Source organism: Typopeltis vanoorti, chromosome 12, assembly GCF_054136105.1.
Source record: "Typopeltis vanoorti isolate ZY-2024b chromosome 12, IOZ_Tvanoo_1.0, whole genome shotgun sequence".
Classification (NCBI taxonomy): Eukaryota; Metazoa; Arthropoda; class Arachnida; order Uropygi; family Thelyphonidae; genus Typopeltis; species Typopeltis vanoorti.
Window position 1 is genome coordinate 88,602,205 of NC_143560.1, and position 17,313 is coordinate 88,619,517.

General features: G+C 36.4%; 1 protein-coding gene across 1 annotated transcript in view; it reads left to right on the top strand.

Annotated features, from left to right (window-relative positions):
* The window catches only part of LOC150100977 (protein grainyhead-like), a 267,013-nt gene that overhangs the window by 127,826 nt on the left and 121,874 nt on the right, over positions 1-17,313 (top strand). The window contains exons 10-11 of the mRNA XM_090401949.1: positions 3,119-3,220; positions 14,177-14,243. Coding sequence (XP_090258075.1) covers positions 3,119-3,220; positions 14,177-14,243 — 169 coding nt within the window. The remainder of the gene's footprint in view (positions 1-3,118; positions 3,221-14,176; positions 14,244-17,313) is intronic.

Below are 17,313 nucleotides of genomic sequence, written 5' to 3' on the forward strand. Positions count from 1 at the left end.
TCACTACATCCTGTTACCTTATTGACATTAAGGTTATTTCCTCAAATAACTCCTGCTCACTCACAATTAAGCCATCCTCTCCTATGTCATCTACATTTAAGTTTCTCATGATTTCACCGTGATGAGGATGAAGCACCCTTATAAATTGATCATTGAATACCTCGATAATGTCTTCTGCAGCAGTTACCATTCTACCATTTTCATCCATTAACATCATCTTACCATAATCATTCTTCTTTTTACTTGTCGCATATCTAAAAAAACCCTATGGGGTTATTCTTCACCTGATTTGCTAATTTCTGCACATACTGTACTTTTGTTGTACTGAGTCACTCTCCTGGCTTGTTTTTTATACTCTTCGAGTAACTGATTATTACCATTATTCATCTTGTATTGCTTCCAAAGTGTGTTCTTTCAGGTTTCATATTTAAGCCTCTTATTCATCCATTTTACCACGTACCTTATTCAATCTTTAGACCTTTGGAATATTCACACATGGATGCTGTTATGTATTTCTTTGTCAGTTCCTCAGCTGCATTTATTTCCTTACCACTCAACTCCTCATTCCATGCTATAGGGTCCAAGCTGTCTCCTAAGCTTCTCATAATCACCAGCCTTATACTTCCACAAATATCCTTTCCTCACAGAAGTCTGCATGCAGCTAGCCACAACCCAGGTGATCACCTCCTGATTACTGTCACAACTGGAGGAAAGCACAAAACCTCACTCACAATCCTCTAATAAAATGATCCTTGCATGCCCTCCTTTTACATGCTGCCTGAGCTAGTGAAGAACTTGAGAAATTCATTTTCCTTATTCCCAAATGTTATCTCTTTATTCCAATCTATACTGCCATAATTAAAGTCACCCATAATAATTACCCTTCCTTTGTTCACTAATCCGAGTTGTTTATACATTTCTTCATCACCATATTCCCTGGCCTATAGCAACATCCAACTAAATATGTCTTCCTGTCAACCTCTGCTTTATGCCCACCACAGTGCCTCATAATCATTGCTACTATTTCCCTCTTTTGTGTGTACCTTATGTGGACATATTGTAATTCCCCTACTATCATCAGCAACACACTTCCCCTCCCTTCTTGTCCTTTCTATTCTCGTGAAAAATACTATATCCTTCCATTGCTATTCCCATTCATATATCATCTTCATTCAACTATATTTCACATATTCCAAAGATTTTGATTCAGATAAACTCAGTCAGTGAAACCATTTCATCTCTCTTATTTTTAATACTTCTTGCATTTGTAAATAAACAGCAGTTCACTTTTAGGTCTATAACTAGTCCTGCCTAAGCCACTTGTTGGTTGTAATTTCCCCACTACACCTGCCCTTGCCCAATCACCTTTATTCCAACATTCACACTCCCTATGCTATGTCTCCCTGTCCATCTGGGTTTCCTTCGTTTCCCTGTTTCTCTTGCATTCCCATTCTCTCTCTCTTCATCTCTCACACTACTATGTCCATTGCCAAGCACATCTGTCTCTTCAGTACCACTGTCCTGATCTTTCACTTCATCTCTTACTTCTGATCTTTTACTTACATCACACACTGCACTTCCATCTAGTAACAGTTACTCCAATGCACTCACTCCAATGCCATTCAAATGCAATCTGCCACGTCTGGTGTTCTTCCCTCAAATACATGCCATACATCCACAAACTGTACTCCCTTCTCCTCACCCAGCTCTGCTAGTATATAATTCATAATTCTGGCTCCATCTCAGCTCATCATTGTCGTACCTCAGCAATACACTGACAGCTTTTCCCATTATACTGTTATTTGTGACACCTCCAAGGAGTCCAAAGACTCATCAAGGGACCTACTCTACAAATCTCCGTCTCCACCACTTCATCTACCAACTACACCGAGCAGCTACTACCATCATCATCTATACTAATGCTATCTACTGTTCACTACCACCACTTGTATTTTTTGCCTGTAAATTGCATGTGTTCTGAAGACTGATTTGTCTCTATGTATGATGAAAAACCCGACTTTGCAGGAGAAAAAACCTGCTATCTCTGTATGAGATTGGCTAACTTGCCTTCAGTTGAAAAAAACACATATAAAGATTTCTCCCATCATGATAAGAGTCAAACTTAGTCCTTTTCCAATCAAAGGGTGCAATGACAGTGAATTCTTCTAATTGCACTACGGAGGCACTCAAAAAAACTGAATATCAAGCCAGATTCAAACCTGGAATCTTCTGATCTGTGGTCAGACGTTATCCATTGCTCCACTGGTCCTCTTATCTTTCACTTTCCTCAATAATCTCCTGATATTCACCCATACATATAATCTCATATGGAGGTAGCAAGTATTTCTTTCAGAAACCCAAATTTTTTTACTCCTGAAAAACAGACCTCAGGACCATGTGATCAACAGAACCAGAAGACCAAGTGTAAGCTTAAACACTTTATTAGCAAAATTATTTTTTATAGAAATCCAAGTTATTTGGCTGTAACTTGAGTATATTAGGTAAAGAAAGATTGATTATGGTGAAAACACATATACAGGCTTCTTCTTTTTTTGCAAGATAGCTCTTCTCATTTAAACTCTGCTGTTTGAAGTTTAATTCAGTTTTCTCTCCTTAATAATATACATAAATGAAGTATTTTTACCATGCAAAGTTTAAAACTTTAAATAACTGTTAATGATGAAAAAATAGGGAAGGGATTATTCATAAGAGTGAAAAGAGAAAGACCAGAGGCGAAGGTATTCTTGGAAGTTGTATATGGTGTTGAGGTAGAATTTTGCAAAGGAATCAGGAGTATATTTTTTGTTTGGATAGTGGTGGTGAATGGAAAACACTGGAGGAGATTAAGTGATGAGGGTAGGAATGATTATTGAGTTGGTGATATGGATTATGGATATAGTGATAGTTAATGAGGACTCTAAGTCTTGCTACTCATAGATGTCGAAGTATAATGATAATAATGTCATTTCCTGGTTCTATTTCATGGTTTGTATTTATTGTATTAAATTATTAATTATTATAGATATTATATAATTATATGTTTGTTTGAAGTGTATGAAATGAAATATGTTTGGAGTCAAACATTGCATTTTAATTACTATTTTTCTCTTGCCTAAAGGGTCAACCACTTCATATTCAAATTGAAACCTTTGATGATTTACGTGAAGGGGCTCCACCAATTCACAGAGGCTACTGCCAGATCAAAGTTTTTTGTGATAAGGTAAGACTTGAATTATTTATTATATATATTTAAATTTATTATATATACACAAAAGCGGATTACGAAAGAAAATTGGCCATGCAGGCTAAAGAGAATCCCAAACAGTTTTTTCAATATGTTGCAAGTAAAAGGAAAAATGCTCATGGTAGAATAATCTTAAAAAATGCTGAGTGTAGAGAGGTAACCGAATCAGTCGATATTGTGGAATTACTGAGCGAGCACTTTGCAAGAGTATATCATCCAGGTGGTGACTTTGCAGGAATGGAGGAACCAACAGCTTATACTGGAATTGTGATGAATGAAGTAGAGGTAACTAGTCTATTACAGAACCTCAATGTCAATAGATCTGTGGGATTGGATGGTATACCAGCTCATGTCGTATGTGAAGCGGTTAAAGAATTGTCAGTGCCCTTGACCATTTTGTTTAATTTGAGCCTCGAGTCTGGGTCAGTCCCAAGGGGGTGGAAAGAGGGGAAAATGGTTCCGCTGCACAAAGGTTGTTCCAAGGCTGCTGTTGAAAATTACCGGCCAATCAGCATAACAGGAATCATTATCAAGGTCTTAGAGAAAATAGTCAAAAGGAAAATGCAAGATTGGATAGAAGAAAATGGGATACTGTATCGGGGATAGCATGGTTTTGTGAAGGCTAGGTCATGCCTCTGTAACTTGCTCACGTATTATAACACAGTGACAGCTGAACTGGATAAGGGTAATGGGTTTACAGTGATTCTACTGGACCTTGCTAAGGCCTTTGACAGGATACCACATGGAATTCTAATCAGTAAATTGCAGCATATGGGGATGGACGTAGGGTTGGTGGTTGACGGAGAGATATCAGAGAGTGGTTTACTCAGAAGTAGAGTCCACAAGACGGCCTGTGACTAGTGGTGTGCCACAAGGATCTGTTCTTGGACCACTGCTGTTTAATTTGTTCATTAATGATATAGGAAAAGATCTGAGAGGGACAGTTCATTTGTTTGCAGATGATGTGAAGTTGGGTAGGGCAATAGTGAATGCAGATGACGTCAAAATTTTGCAGGATGATTTGGATAGATTGGAGGTCTGGGCTAAGGAGAATGGATGTCAATTTAATGTGGCAAAATGTAAGGTTATGCATTTTGGGGTGAAAAGATTGGCAGCAGTTGACTGCATTGGTGGAACTGTGCTCCAGGAAATTGATGAGGCACGAGATTTAGGAGTGTTGGTGGATAAGGAATTGAAATTTAGGGGACACATTGCAAAAGTGGCCAAATCAGCTCATCAAATCACTTGGTTGCTGAAGAATACGTTGACAAGCAGGTTATTGTTCCTCTGTATCGAGCCTTGATAAGATCCCATCTCGACTACTGTGCCCAGATTTGGTCACCTAGGTTTCTTCTTGTGGGAAGGAGGTGGAGAGGATTCAGAGGCAAGTGACCAAGATGATAGCAGGTCTGTGGAATGAACCTTATGAGAACAGGTTGAGGATTTGTAGGTTGCAAAAATTGGTTGATAGGCGGAGGAGGGGAGATATGATTGAGACATTCAAATTACTGAAGTGTTTCTATAAAATTAATTCAGAAGATATTTTTGAGAACAGGGCTGGTTATGGGAGGACTAGGGGACATCCTTGGAAACTGGGCAAAAGTGTGGTTAGAAAAGGTGTTAGAGCTGGGTTCTTTACTTTTAGAGTAGTGAATGAGTGGAATGCGCTCCCTGAGTCTGTGGTGGATGCTGTGACAGTGAATGAGTTTAAGGCGAGGTGTGATAGATACTGTATGAATGTCAAATAGTTGTGATGAATATGATTTGGGGCCTCCCTCGATGAGTCTAATGACTCCCTGGAGTTACCCGTAATAAAAGTAATATATTTATATTAAGGGTGGTCTGAAAAGTTCTCGGCCTCGATCATAGATGGCAACACTGTTGGCAAGATTTTTTTTTTCTCAGTTGGTACATCTACCGTAAGCATCCATGTGAAATTGCAAGTCATTCTATCAAGTAGTTTGTGTTTATACAGCTGTCTGAAGCAAAAGTGTTTTCTATAATATCTTGAAATGAATAAAATAGAGTACCATGCAGTTATAAAATTCTTTGTAAATGAAGATTTAATGGCAAAAGAAATTCATTCGAAGTTCATAAAAGTTTATGGGCACTCTTCTTTTTTGCTTTCAACAATCAAGAAATGGGCTGCCGAGTTTAAACGTGTCCGTACCAGTCTTGAAGATGATCCATGCGAAGAACGTCCAAAAAGTGTAACAACACCAGAAATCATTGATCAAGTGCATGATGTGATATTGGATGATCGGCAAGTTAAAGTGCATGAAATTGCTGAGATTGTAGGCATTTCAAAAGAACGTTAGCATATATTTTGCATGAAGATTTGCAAATGAAAAAGCTTTGCACAAGATGGGTGCCATGCTTTCTCAGCAGATCAAAAATGCACTCGCATGAAAATCTCTGAACAATGCTTGGCGCATTTTAACAAGAATAAAATTATTTTGGACATCGATTTATTACTATGGATGAGACTTGTATTCACCATTACACACCAGAATCCAAACAGCAGTCAAAACAGTGGACAGAAGCTGGTTGTTCAGCGCCAAAGAAGACAAAGTCGATATCAACAACAGGAAAGGTCATGGCATCGGGTTTTGGGATGCTAAAGGCATTTTGTTTATTAATTATCTTGAAAAGGGTAAAACAATAACCAGGGAATGTTATTCTGATCTTTTAACCAGACTAGACAAAAAAATTCATGAGAAAAGACCCAGTTTGCAGAAGAAAAAAATCATCTTTCATCAGGACAATGCACCTGCCTACAAAGGTGTTTTGGCAATGGGAAAATTAATGGATCTGCACTATGAATTGTTGGAACATCCACCTTATTCTCCAGATTTGGCTCTCTCTGACTTCTAGCTCTTGTTAGGCCATGAACTTTTCAGACCACCCTCATATATATATTATATTATAATAGTGAAAATTATTGTAGACTCTTTTGATAATAGAACAAACATATTTTGAACCAGGAAAAAAGATGCTGTGACCAAATATACATTCTGAGAAATGTGATAAAACAATCTTGAGTACAGATGGTTTTTTTTAGTGATCATGGTATATCCCAGATGTCTGACAGTTTAACCTGGTAACTTTTCACATAACCTTCTTTATGTGAAATATAACAAATTTTTAAAAATACAAAATAAAATGAGTCTTTAACATATTAAGTAAATTCTGTTTAGTTTGGTATAAAAACCCGAAAATAAGCAGGTAGGTGCAAACCTCAATTGCATTTTCAGTGATGAACATATAAACATAAGAGTTTTCTATATACCAGGTGGTTCCCAAACTGATTTGGCTTACCATCCCCTTTTCCAAAAAAAAATTTATTCAGCCACCCCCCCTGGAAACTAGTTTCTAAGACCTGACCATCTCTACCTTATACATAAAAAAAAGAAAATTGGATCAGTAGTTTTTAGCAAACAAACAGATAGATACAGAAACAAACTTGCATTTTTCTTTTTTGCATCTCGTAGAGATTTTTGAAGTTTGGAAATAAAACTCCTTGGAACTGAAATTTTAAAACTATTTATTGAAATCAACAAAAAAACATAAATTGCACATAAACATAGGACAAGTTGGAGTTGAAAATTTAATAACAGTATTAAATTTAAGAAAACAAACATTAATTGCACTATGCAAAAATCGCACATAAAATAGTTAATAACAATCAGTAATATTAAAAAAATCCTAACGAGAATTTGGCTTTTAGAGCCAAATATAGAGCCAAATTTGATATTTGGCTCTATATTTGTCAGCAGCAATCTTAAATCACTGCGATCAGCTATTTGCAGCTGGTTTCTTTTTTTTAGTTAAAAGATTTATGACCGCACTGAACTCATGTTCCACTAAATGTGATGATGAAAATCCAATTAAAAACATTTTTACTACAGCCCACAATCCAGGATAAAGTATGGGCATCTGCTTTTGCAACCAGTTTTTGAATCTTAATTTCAATTCCTCATTTGTTGTTACTTCTATCAGTTCTTCGATTTAAAGAATATCTTTAAATCGATGGTTAAAATCGCAGTGGAGAGCCTCCAATGCTGAGAGTAGCTGAGCAAGTCTTCATCACATTTTTCCACTGTTGGTAAATTTGGAAACTGACTGACTTCTCCTTGTCCTAAGTTTTGTTTGTACAGGATAAGTTTTGACACAAACGCAGAAATAACAGCTTTTGTTTTTATTAAATTCAGTTCATCTCCTTGGTGCTGTAGATTTGTTTCATTAAATTTGTTAAACAAGCTGGTCAAATAAGCTATGTCACTTCTGAAATTAATAAAGTTGGCTCATAAAGAATTATCTGTTTTCTAAAAACTGTAGCACCGAGTCAGAGTTTATAAAGATTCAATTGATAGCCAACAAACTTCTGTATGGAGCAGCAAGGAATTGAATTCTTCATTGTTGTCCAAACAATCTGTCATTCAATGAATGACTTTTGATTTTGTTGACTACTGTAATTACATAATGCAATGACCTGTGTAGGCAATCACTCAGATATTTTGCAACTAAATGTTGATGATGAATCACACAGCATACAGTGAATACATTTGGCACCATCTCTTTGAAATATGCAATAAAACCACGATAGTGCCCTACCATCACTGGAGCACCATCAGTAGCAACTGACAAGATGTTATTCAGATGGATTTCTTTTTCTTTGAAAACTCTTCCAATGCATGAAATATCGATTCTCCTTTAGTGTCAGTTAGCAAATTTTCAGCAAATAATAATTCTTGACAAATTTTTCCTTCTTTTATGCATCGTACATGTGCTAAAAGTAAGGCTTCATTTCCTGGTAAAGTAGACTCAATAAGTTGTATAGAGAGCTGGATTGTTTTTAAATACTCACATAATGAGTCTTCAACATCCTGGGCCATTTCGTCAATTCTTGATCGCACTGAATTATTGCTCAAAGGAATTTTCTTAATATCAGAGGCTGCCTTGTGCAGTACAGTGGGTATGACCTCACTAACAACTGGTAGGATTAGTTCTTCACCAACATTATGTAGTTTTCCAAATTTAGCAGTCAGTAAGGAAATATAAAAGCATGCAACCCATCATCATCTAGTTTGGATACTGCTGAAAACATACCTGCCAATGTTGGTTGTTTCAAAAATTTTTCTCTAAGTGCTTGAAAATACGATAAATCCTTATCTTTTTTTTTATCAGCATGAACTTTTGTGAAATGTTCTTCTAGACTTGAAGGCTTCACAGATTCGTTTGAAAAAAAACTTTTTGCAAATCAGGCACATTAGTAATATTTTGTTTGTAGGCAACTGAATAAAGCCGTATTTCAAATATTCAATATTATATTGTCTATATTTCTTCTGGGTTCAGCCATGATAATATCTGTAAAAAAAAAAAGTTAAATTTACAAAATTGCTAGAATGCAATTTCTCATGTGCCTAACCCAGATTATTTTTACAAGAAAAGGTATAAAATATTCACCTGAAACCTGCTGTTTTATTGGAACAACAATAATTTGCTTTGTGTGTAATCCATGTAAGTAAGGTACCGATTAGGTATCAAATATGCACTAAACTTTTTATGGACTACATTAAATTGCTAACTGCTTATCACACAATTCAGAAACAATCTAAAACTGATTTCATACGTCTCACGTATTTATAGTATTATACAGTGAACAAGTCATAACATGCACATGTTCCTGCTGATATGTACTGGACTTGTAAAATCCCGATCACTTGAAAGTGCAGCCCGCCAACACTTTGCTGGTTAAGACCAGTCATCGGAATTCAATGCTGATTGGCTGTAGCTTGCATTTTGTGTGTTTCCTTCGAAAATAAAGCAACCGTTATGACCTTTACTTTCGTTATAGAACAGTTATATCACCAAATTTTTGATGATAAATTTTTTTTCAGCACCTAATTTTTGTCCTTTATGCTATCCCCACCCCTTACTTCAATTACAATGCCCCTTTTACTCATGAGGCCACTACTGCCCTGCCCCTCCGGATCATTCCAGCACCCCCAAGGGGACAGTACTGCCCACTTTGGGAACCACTGCTATGTACAGTGAAGGAGAGGTTACCATTCCTAGACACCTTAGTGGCACATATAGTGAAATGGTAACCTCTCCTTCACTGTATATAGAAAGCCCACTCACACAGGCAGATCATTCATAAACTTTCCTACTCTTCCCCCCACTCTTGGCAATATGGCATCAGTAAGATTCTAACCAATAGAACCTATAATCTTTGTTCCAGTAGAACCTCTCTTTCAACAGAACTCAACCATATACACAACACCTTCTTATCTTATGGCTACAGTGCTTGCAGAATTAAAAAAATATATATAACCAATCCTTCCCCCATTCCTCGACCAGCCCTTCAGAAGGATTTCAGAAATGCCATCACCATCTCTCATCTCCTTGTCTAGAGAAACTAGAAAAAATAACCAGGTCTTTAAAAAAAATACAACCTCTACACCACTAGAAATTTGCTACCATTATCCATTCTGCCATAGATCAGCTCCCTCCTCTCTTTGCCTAGAGTATATAAAGTACCCTGTACCTGCAAGTTCTTGCCTACTTCAGACAGACAGATAGAGCAGCTACCATCCGTTTTTAGATGAATGCTAATCTTACATAAACATAACTATGGTTAATCTGGTCATGCAGACCATGTAATGGATACCACTCACAGCATCATCTGGAAGAAAACCACCATGCTCCACCATAGTAAATTTAAAAAAGAAAAACTGTTTTTGGAATCTGCAGTGGCACTCAGAAATCAACCTAATTTGAAATAAATGCAGATGCATAAAACTTTCCAAAATTTGGGAAACAGTAATCTTCAGAGGTTCCAGGTTACATCCTAGGCTGCCTACAAGCACCCATAGAAATGCAAGACTCCCGGAACAGTCTTTCAATCCTTTCTTAGTGCTGTCAGTACTCCATTAAACCTCCAACAAAATGTTCTCCCAGCACTTAAGTCGTAATACACGGAACCTCACCAAACAGGGTCTGGGATCTTGGGAACAGACTTGTAAGTGTTGCAGATGCAGTAAAACTTCTTTGAGGTGAAACAATTTTGTATCAAGACACTTTAGATAGTGTCAGAATCTAAAGTTAAGCTATTCCTTCCATTGTTTAAGATCATCAGAGTTCAAGAAGACAACACGTGTTCTCTTAAGTAAAGATTTGATGATGCTTATTTTTTGAGAAGAATGATGCAGCTGCTGAATCTTGTTTTATGTAATAATGACCTGTGACGGTAGGTTTATCATAAACTAGAGTTTTAAGTACACCAGATGGGGTCCAATTGAGCAGGATATCCAAGAAGACTAATTTTCTGTTCTTTTGCTTTTCCATAATGAAGTTAAAATAATGGTATGGACTGTTAATCTTGTGTAGGAAGGAAGGTAGTTGTGTAGGAAGAATGATAGTTGTAGCTGTATTCAGGAGGACAAGGATCTTCTAGATGGCCCATTAACTAAGGTCAGACAAGGAGGATCATCTAATTTCATTGCTTGAGGACACATTTTGCTTATGTAGTCCTCTTTTTGATAGCACTCAAAAAGTTAAGCTATTCCTTCCATTGTTCTGTACCTTTTTTTTTTTTTTTTTCTGTATAGAGCCATTTGTGTTGTTATTGAAGCACATTAAAGTCTGTAGAAGTGCACAAATTTTCAGAAATCTTAGGAGAGTCAATGAATTGGCATTGTATGAATGTGGTGGCCAGTTGGCTGAGTGATAAGCATATCAGCTCTTTAATCAACAGATTACAGATTCAAATTCTGCGTTGGTCATGGTCATTTGTGCTTCTCTTTAGGTAGGAGATGGATTTCATTGCCTAGTGTGAGACCATCACCCTGCTTTTTTTTGGGGGGGGGCTGAAGTTTCTTGAACAGTTTCATGTGATGTTCTCTAGAGCATGGTCTCTGAATTATGTAAACAAAAAAAATTAATGAATTCACAAAAACATATGAAATTTTTAAAAACATAAAAAAAATCCTTAGTCTAACCCACTGTAGTAATGTACTATAGGTTTACAACCTTTTGTGGAAGGAAGCCACATAAAAAATAAACAAGATAAACTTGTAGTTGACAGACATAATTCTTGAATTTTTCAAGCTTATTTATCAGTGATTAAGGAAAAAGGAATATAATTTTAAGATATACTTTAATCACACTAGAAGTTTGCAGAACACTGTCTCCATAATATATACATACACTGCTTAGAAAGAAGCCAGTGGACATCCCCATGGGCAAGGTGCATCTTGCCGTGTAATGAGTTGTGATTTAGTAAGTATAAATTGGAGGAATATGATGCCCCCAAGTCAGTGCTGTGTCTGGATGAAATGGAGAGTTTGAAAGAGACATTGTGATAGGATGCCATGTTGCAGGCCTATCTGTTCGATAAATTGTTGACAAATGGCCATCTCAGATCAACAATCGGTGATAACATACTGAAATGGAAGTGCAGGGAGTCAAGTGCTACCTTCAGTGGATGATCCACCACACTCACCAAACGTGACTATAAGGTGCTACAAAGGACAATATGTAAAAACCACCGTTTGTCTGCTGACATGTTGAATGTAGAGTAGAACATAAATATGCAAAAAAACATTCAGACCAAGACTCACAGCATGGGTGTTTCCATGGTAGGATTGCACTATGCAAGCACCACATTACCTGAACCAACATGCAATGTCATCTTCAGTGGGACATGGAAGCTTGGAAAGTTGTTATGAAGTGAGCAATCATGCTATACCTTCTACCAAGCAGATGGATGGGTGTGGCAGATGCCCAGTGAACATCTCTTACCAGAGTGCGTAACTCCAGTTATAAAATTTGGAGGTGGCATTGTGATGGTATGGTCCTGTTTTTATTGGTTTGACTTCAGACCTCTGTTTGTGGTGCCACAAACTTTAAACTCTAAGAGGTATGTGAAAATTCTGTACAATGCAATGCTTCCTGCTTTGTGACATTTCTAAAGAACTGACCATTGTCTCTTTCAGCAAGACAATGCACCATGTCATAAGGCTGCTGTTACTGTAATTGTAGACATGAATGTCACCACAGTTGACTGGCCTCCACAGAGCCTAATCTCAACTCTGTTTAACATCTGTGAGATGAACTGGAGCATTGGGTGAGATTAAGGAATACCTGCCCCACAGCAATCGGATCTCATTACATGCCTACAGGAAGATCATTCAAAATTCATATTGATCACTATCATAAGCTTGTGGAAAGTATGCCCTGTAAGATTGCTGCGGTCATCGCAGTGAAAGGAGGTTCCATATCTTATTAAAACAGGCACCATGGCTATTTTTTTCTCACACTATGGTGTCTGTTGACTTCTTTTCAAGCAGTGTATATAGAGTTGATCAAACTCAACAAGAAATGAAGATTTTAACAGCTGCATTTAACAATAGACATTAAAAGAAATGCTATCTTTTAATGTCTATGCTTGCTAAAAGTTTTAAGTTAATGATGTATCTTATAATAATAATTAAATAAAAAACACAATTAATTTGTTTCACTCCCTTAGGTAAATGCTTTAATCTTTTCAAGAGATTTTTGAGTAGACAAGGACTGTAGACAGGTGAGAGTGGAGATGCTGGTCCAATGTTGCTAAATGTATCATTTAGCACTGTCTAGATTCAGAAGACACACACACACACAGCATTTGTGAAGCTGTAATGAAGAATCAGGGATAGATCTTTTGGTAGATCAGGAATTAAGGTAGATATGCTGTAAAAACAGAATAGACAATGGAGGATTACTGCTAATGAAGCTGATAAAAGCATTGATTAGATAACTTGATAACTTCCGTTCCTGCACCTCTGGAATTTGGTCTTCTGAACAATAAAAAAAAAATTAGGCTTCTAGACTGACTGAAGGAATGTCATTATTATTATCACAAGATTTTCATAGAGTCAAAATGCTCGTCATAGGAGGCCCTCACTATCAAACCATGCCATACTCAGGAAAATGCATTCCATACATCTGCACTCAAGCAAAAATATCTTCTCACTCCCCTCCCTGCTGTCTCTCTCTCTCTTCTCTCTCTTACACACACAGCTTAACAGCTTACTGGAATGGACTGTTGTTTTATCCGTATCTATCTCTATCCTGTGAAAAATCTCCACTGCATTGAATAAGCACAAACCTTTCACAAATTTATGTCTGTCATATCATCTATTCCTCTTCCAATCCATCAAGCTCCAAAGATGACATTTCCTCAATCTGTTCTCATACCCACATTCCACAGATCTGACACATTTCAGAATGGGAAAGTAAGTAATCATGAATTGAACTAAATCACTACAGATACCTGTTATAAAAATTAACCATTTATACTCTTTTAATATAAGTTATCCATATTAGCTTGACATATAAAATCAACCACTATTGTAGCTCGACACCATCTTAATCATTTTTTTTTTTTGAACTTTGAATGGACATATCTTGAATGGATATCCTTGAATTATTGTAGTGGTATTTTCTGTTTAGAACTCATGCTCACTATGTTAATATTATTTAAAAATATATATCTTTTGTAACAATTATGATGTTATTACTATGCACTCTTATTAGCGAGATTACTACATAATTTACTATTTCTTTTTCTCTTGCGACTGCCAAGCTTTTTGCTTGCTACATAGCTTTGTTCCATTTATTTCATCCCTCACAGTGGATTTAAATACATTCTAAATGAAAAATTCCAAAGACTAGTGAAATATGAAATTGTCAGGAAAAAATTGGCTAAAAGCACTATTGTTGCAGTCTTTAGCGATTAACTGCATTTAAAAATTATTTAAAAAAAACCAAGGTAGTACTTTGGTACTTTATTCTGCATTCCTTTAGGTTAATACACTTTAATAAATGTGCTTATAATTATAGTAGTGTAATATATTTCATATTTTAGCAGACTTATTTCTCTTTTAGGGAGCAGAGAGAAAAACACGAGATGAAGAAAGACGAGCTGCGAAGAGAAAACTGACTGCTACTGGAAGTATGCACAGGCATTAAATTATGAAATCCAAATTACATTAGAATTAAATTAGAATACTTTCTAACTGAATATAAATATTCAGTTAGAAATACCATAGTATTTCTAATAGTATTCCCCCCCCCCTCCTTATCCGCATGTGGTTTCACTTTCTGTGTCAACCCTGGTTCAGAAATATGAAATGGAAAATTCCAGAAATAAACAATTTATAAGTTTTAAATTGCCCACCTTTCTGAGTAATGTGATGAAATCTCGTACCTCCTGCCCAGGACTTGAATTGCACCCCTTTGTTCAGCATATCCGTGCTGTACCGTATATGCTACCTGCCCATTAGTCACCGTCTGAAAATATTAAATGTAAAATTCCAGAAATCAACATTTCATAAGTTTTTTAAATTGCGGGCCGTTCGGAGTAGTTCTCAGTTATCAGATCAACCATTGCAGCATCATAATGCTTGTGTTCAAGTAACCCTTATTTTACTTAATAATGGCCCCAAAATGCAAGAATGGTGATGCTGGCAATTCAGATATGCCAGAGAGAAGCCATAAAGTGCTTCCTTTTAATTGAAAAGGTTGTAAATTCTCGACTTCATAAAACAATAAATAAAAAAAAAACATACTCTGAGGTTGCAAAGATTCCATTCACATTCATATGACTTTTATTGCAGTATATTGTTATAATTGTTCTGTTTTATTATTGTAGTTATTGTTGTTAATCTCTTACTGTGGCTAATTTATAAATTAAGATTTATCATAGGCATGTATGTATAGGAAAAAACATAATATATATAGGGTTTGGTATTATCCTTGGGGGGGAGGTTCTTGGAATGTATCCCCTGCAGATAAGGGGGAGGACTATTGTAATGTTACAGAATAATACATTTTATGCATTGTTTGTGTTACTGTGACATTGCATGGGATTACTGTTATGTTGGTCAAAAGTACCCTGAATATATAATTTATTGATTTAAAATGCTGTTATTCTCAGGAAATCTATCAAGTAATGGTTTCATAATGGTATTAACAACACCAAACAAACTATTTTATAAAAAAAGATGTTTACTAAGTGGCTTATTTCACTGAATTTCAAACCATCTTCAGAGCACAAAACACCATGTTATAGTTTACTATAACATGCTGCTTTGTCTATTATAGTATTTATAGTCTATTAGATTCAAGTAATGGCTTAAAGCATTTTCAAAAGAGGATAGAAAGTAGGTAAGGCTTCCTTTCCCATCATCTGATGAAGCTGTACAGTGAAAAAGGAGGTTGTCCACTTTTACTATACCATTATTTGCCAGTAGAGGGAAAATAGTTCAGTCTCTTGTGACATACAGTCCGAGGAAAAAAGATAAGTTTAAATATTAATTATTAGTGATATTATAACTGTAGCATAATTTTAGTCTTGTTTGATTGCGATGGAGTGTGGCGTGTTTGTGTTTGGAAGTTATTCAGTTTGAAACATTCTTTCAGAATAACATCAGATGCAAAAATGGCAGTAAGAACTAGGTCAGCCGGACACACCACAAGAGAATCAAGTGTGTTGAGTGGTGTGGATTTTACTAAGATGATTCATTGTTGGGAGTATGTTTGGACAAATGTAGCAGATGTGTTTGTTGAGAGATTAAACCAAGAGAAGTGAGAGAGTTAGTATCTGTAGAAAGTGTAATGTGTTAATGGATGCAAGACTAAGCCAGAAGAGTGAATATGAGGGTGGAGAATGTGATTGTGAATATGGATATGATTAAAAAAGGAAAACTGGTTGTCATTACAGGAGCAGAAGTGTACCTAACTGATGAAGTAAGAGCTGACATGACTGTGCAAATGGAAGAAAGTCTTATTGACAAAGCAGCAGAAATGATTGCTGGAATGCAAAAATCAAACAAAAAAAAAATCAGCTAACGCCTTTTTATTCCCGTATATAGGGAGTAGGCAAGGCCGTTTTTTAGCCGTATCTAACTTTTGGAGACTGAGTGGGCAGTTCAGTCTCCACTAGTACCCAATCAGAGATAGCTGGCCCAAGGCTATGCAAAAATTAAAGAATGAAATGGAATGATTAAGATGAGGAATGAGATGAGACATGTACAGAATGAAATTAGAATATAGTGGATATGAACAAAGTGCAAAAGAATAAAATGAAAGATAGTGGAGAGAAAGAAGTGGCAAATGACTCAAGAATAGTGCTATATGGTGATTCTATCATAAAAGGTGTGTGTGTTTTCCAGGAAGGAGAATGAACAGGGTGATTGAAGCGCTGGATACGAGAAGTAATTGCACAAGTGAGTTAGTGGTTGTGGTGGCAGATTGGTAACTGATGCAGAGGATATAGTTGAAGTATTCAATGTGCAGTTTATCAATGTATTTCATCCTCAGAAAGGTGACATCAGGAGAAGCTGAAGTATAGAGGATACGATGGATGAGAGACTGATGAACGAGATTGTGAAGTGTATGAGGAATTAAGTAAACTTGATGCAAATAAGGCACTAGGACTTGACAGTATATTACCACGTGTGTTGAAGGAATGCTCTATAAAATTAATCACATCTTTAGCACCTGTTTAACATGTCTTGCAACAGGGCAAGATGCAACATGAGGCTACAAATTATAGGCTAATATGTGTGTCTGGGATTGTTGTTAAGATGTGTTAGAGATTGGTGAGGACTGGGATTCAGAAATTGGCTGATAATAGCAATATTCTTTATGATGGTCAACATGGGTTTGTTGGGGGAGAGGATTATGTTTCAGCAGTCTGCTTACGTATTACAATAGGTGGAAAATTCATTCGATAAAGGAGATGCATATATTGTGGTGTACTTGGATTTTTCTAAGGCCTTTGATAAACTGCTACACGATATTCTAGTAGCTAAATTGAAACAGATGAGATTAGATAAGACTAATGAGTTAGATAGCTAATTGCTGTCAGACAGGTAACAGCAGGTTGTGTATGGAGGAGTGGTATCCCTTAAGAGGAAGGTTACTGGTAGAGTGTCACAGGAATCTGTTTTGGGACCATTATTGTTTAACTTGTAAGTTAATGACATTGGGACTGGCTTAACTGGAGTTGTGCAGCTGTT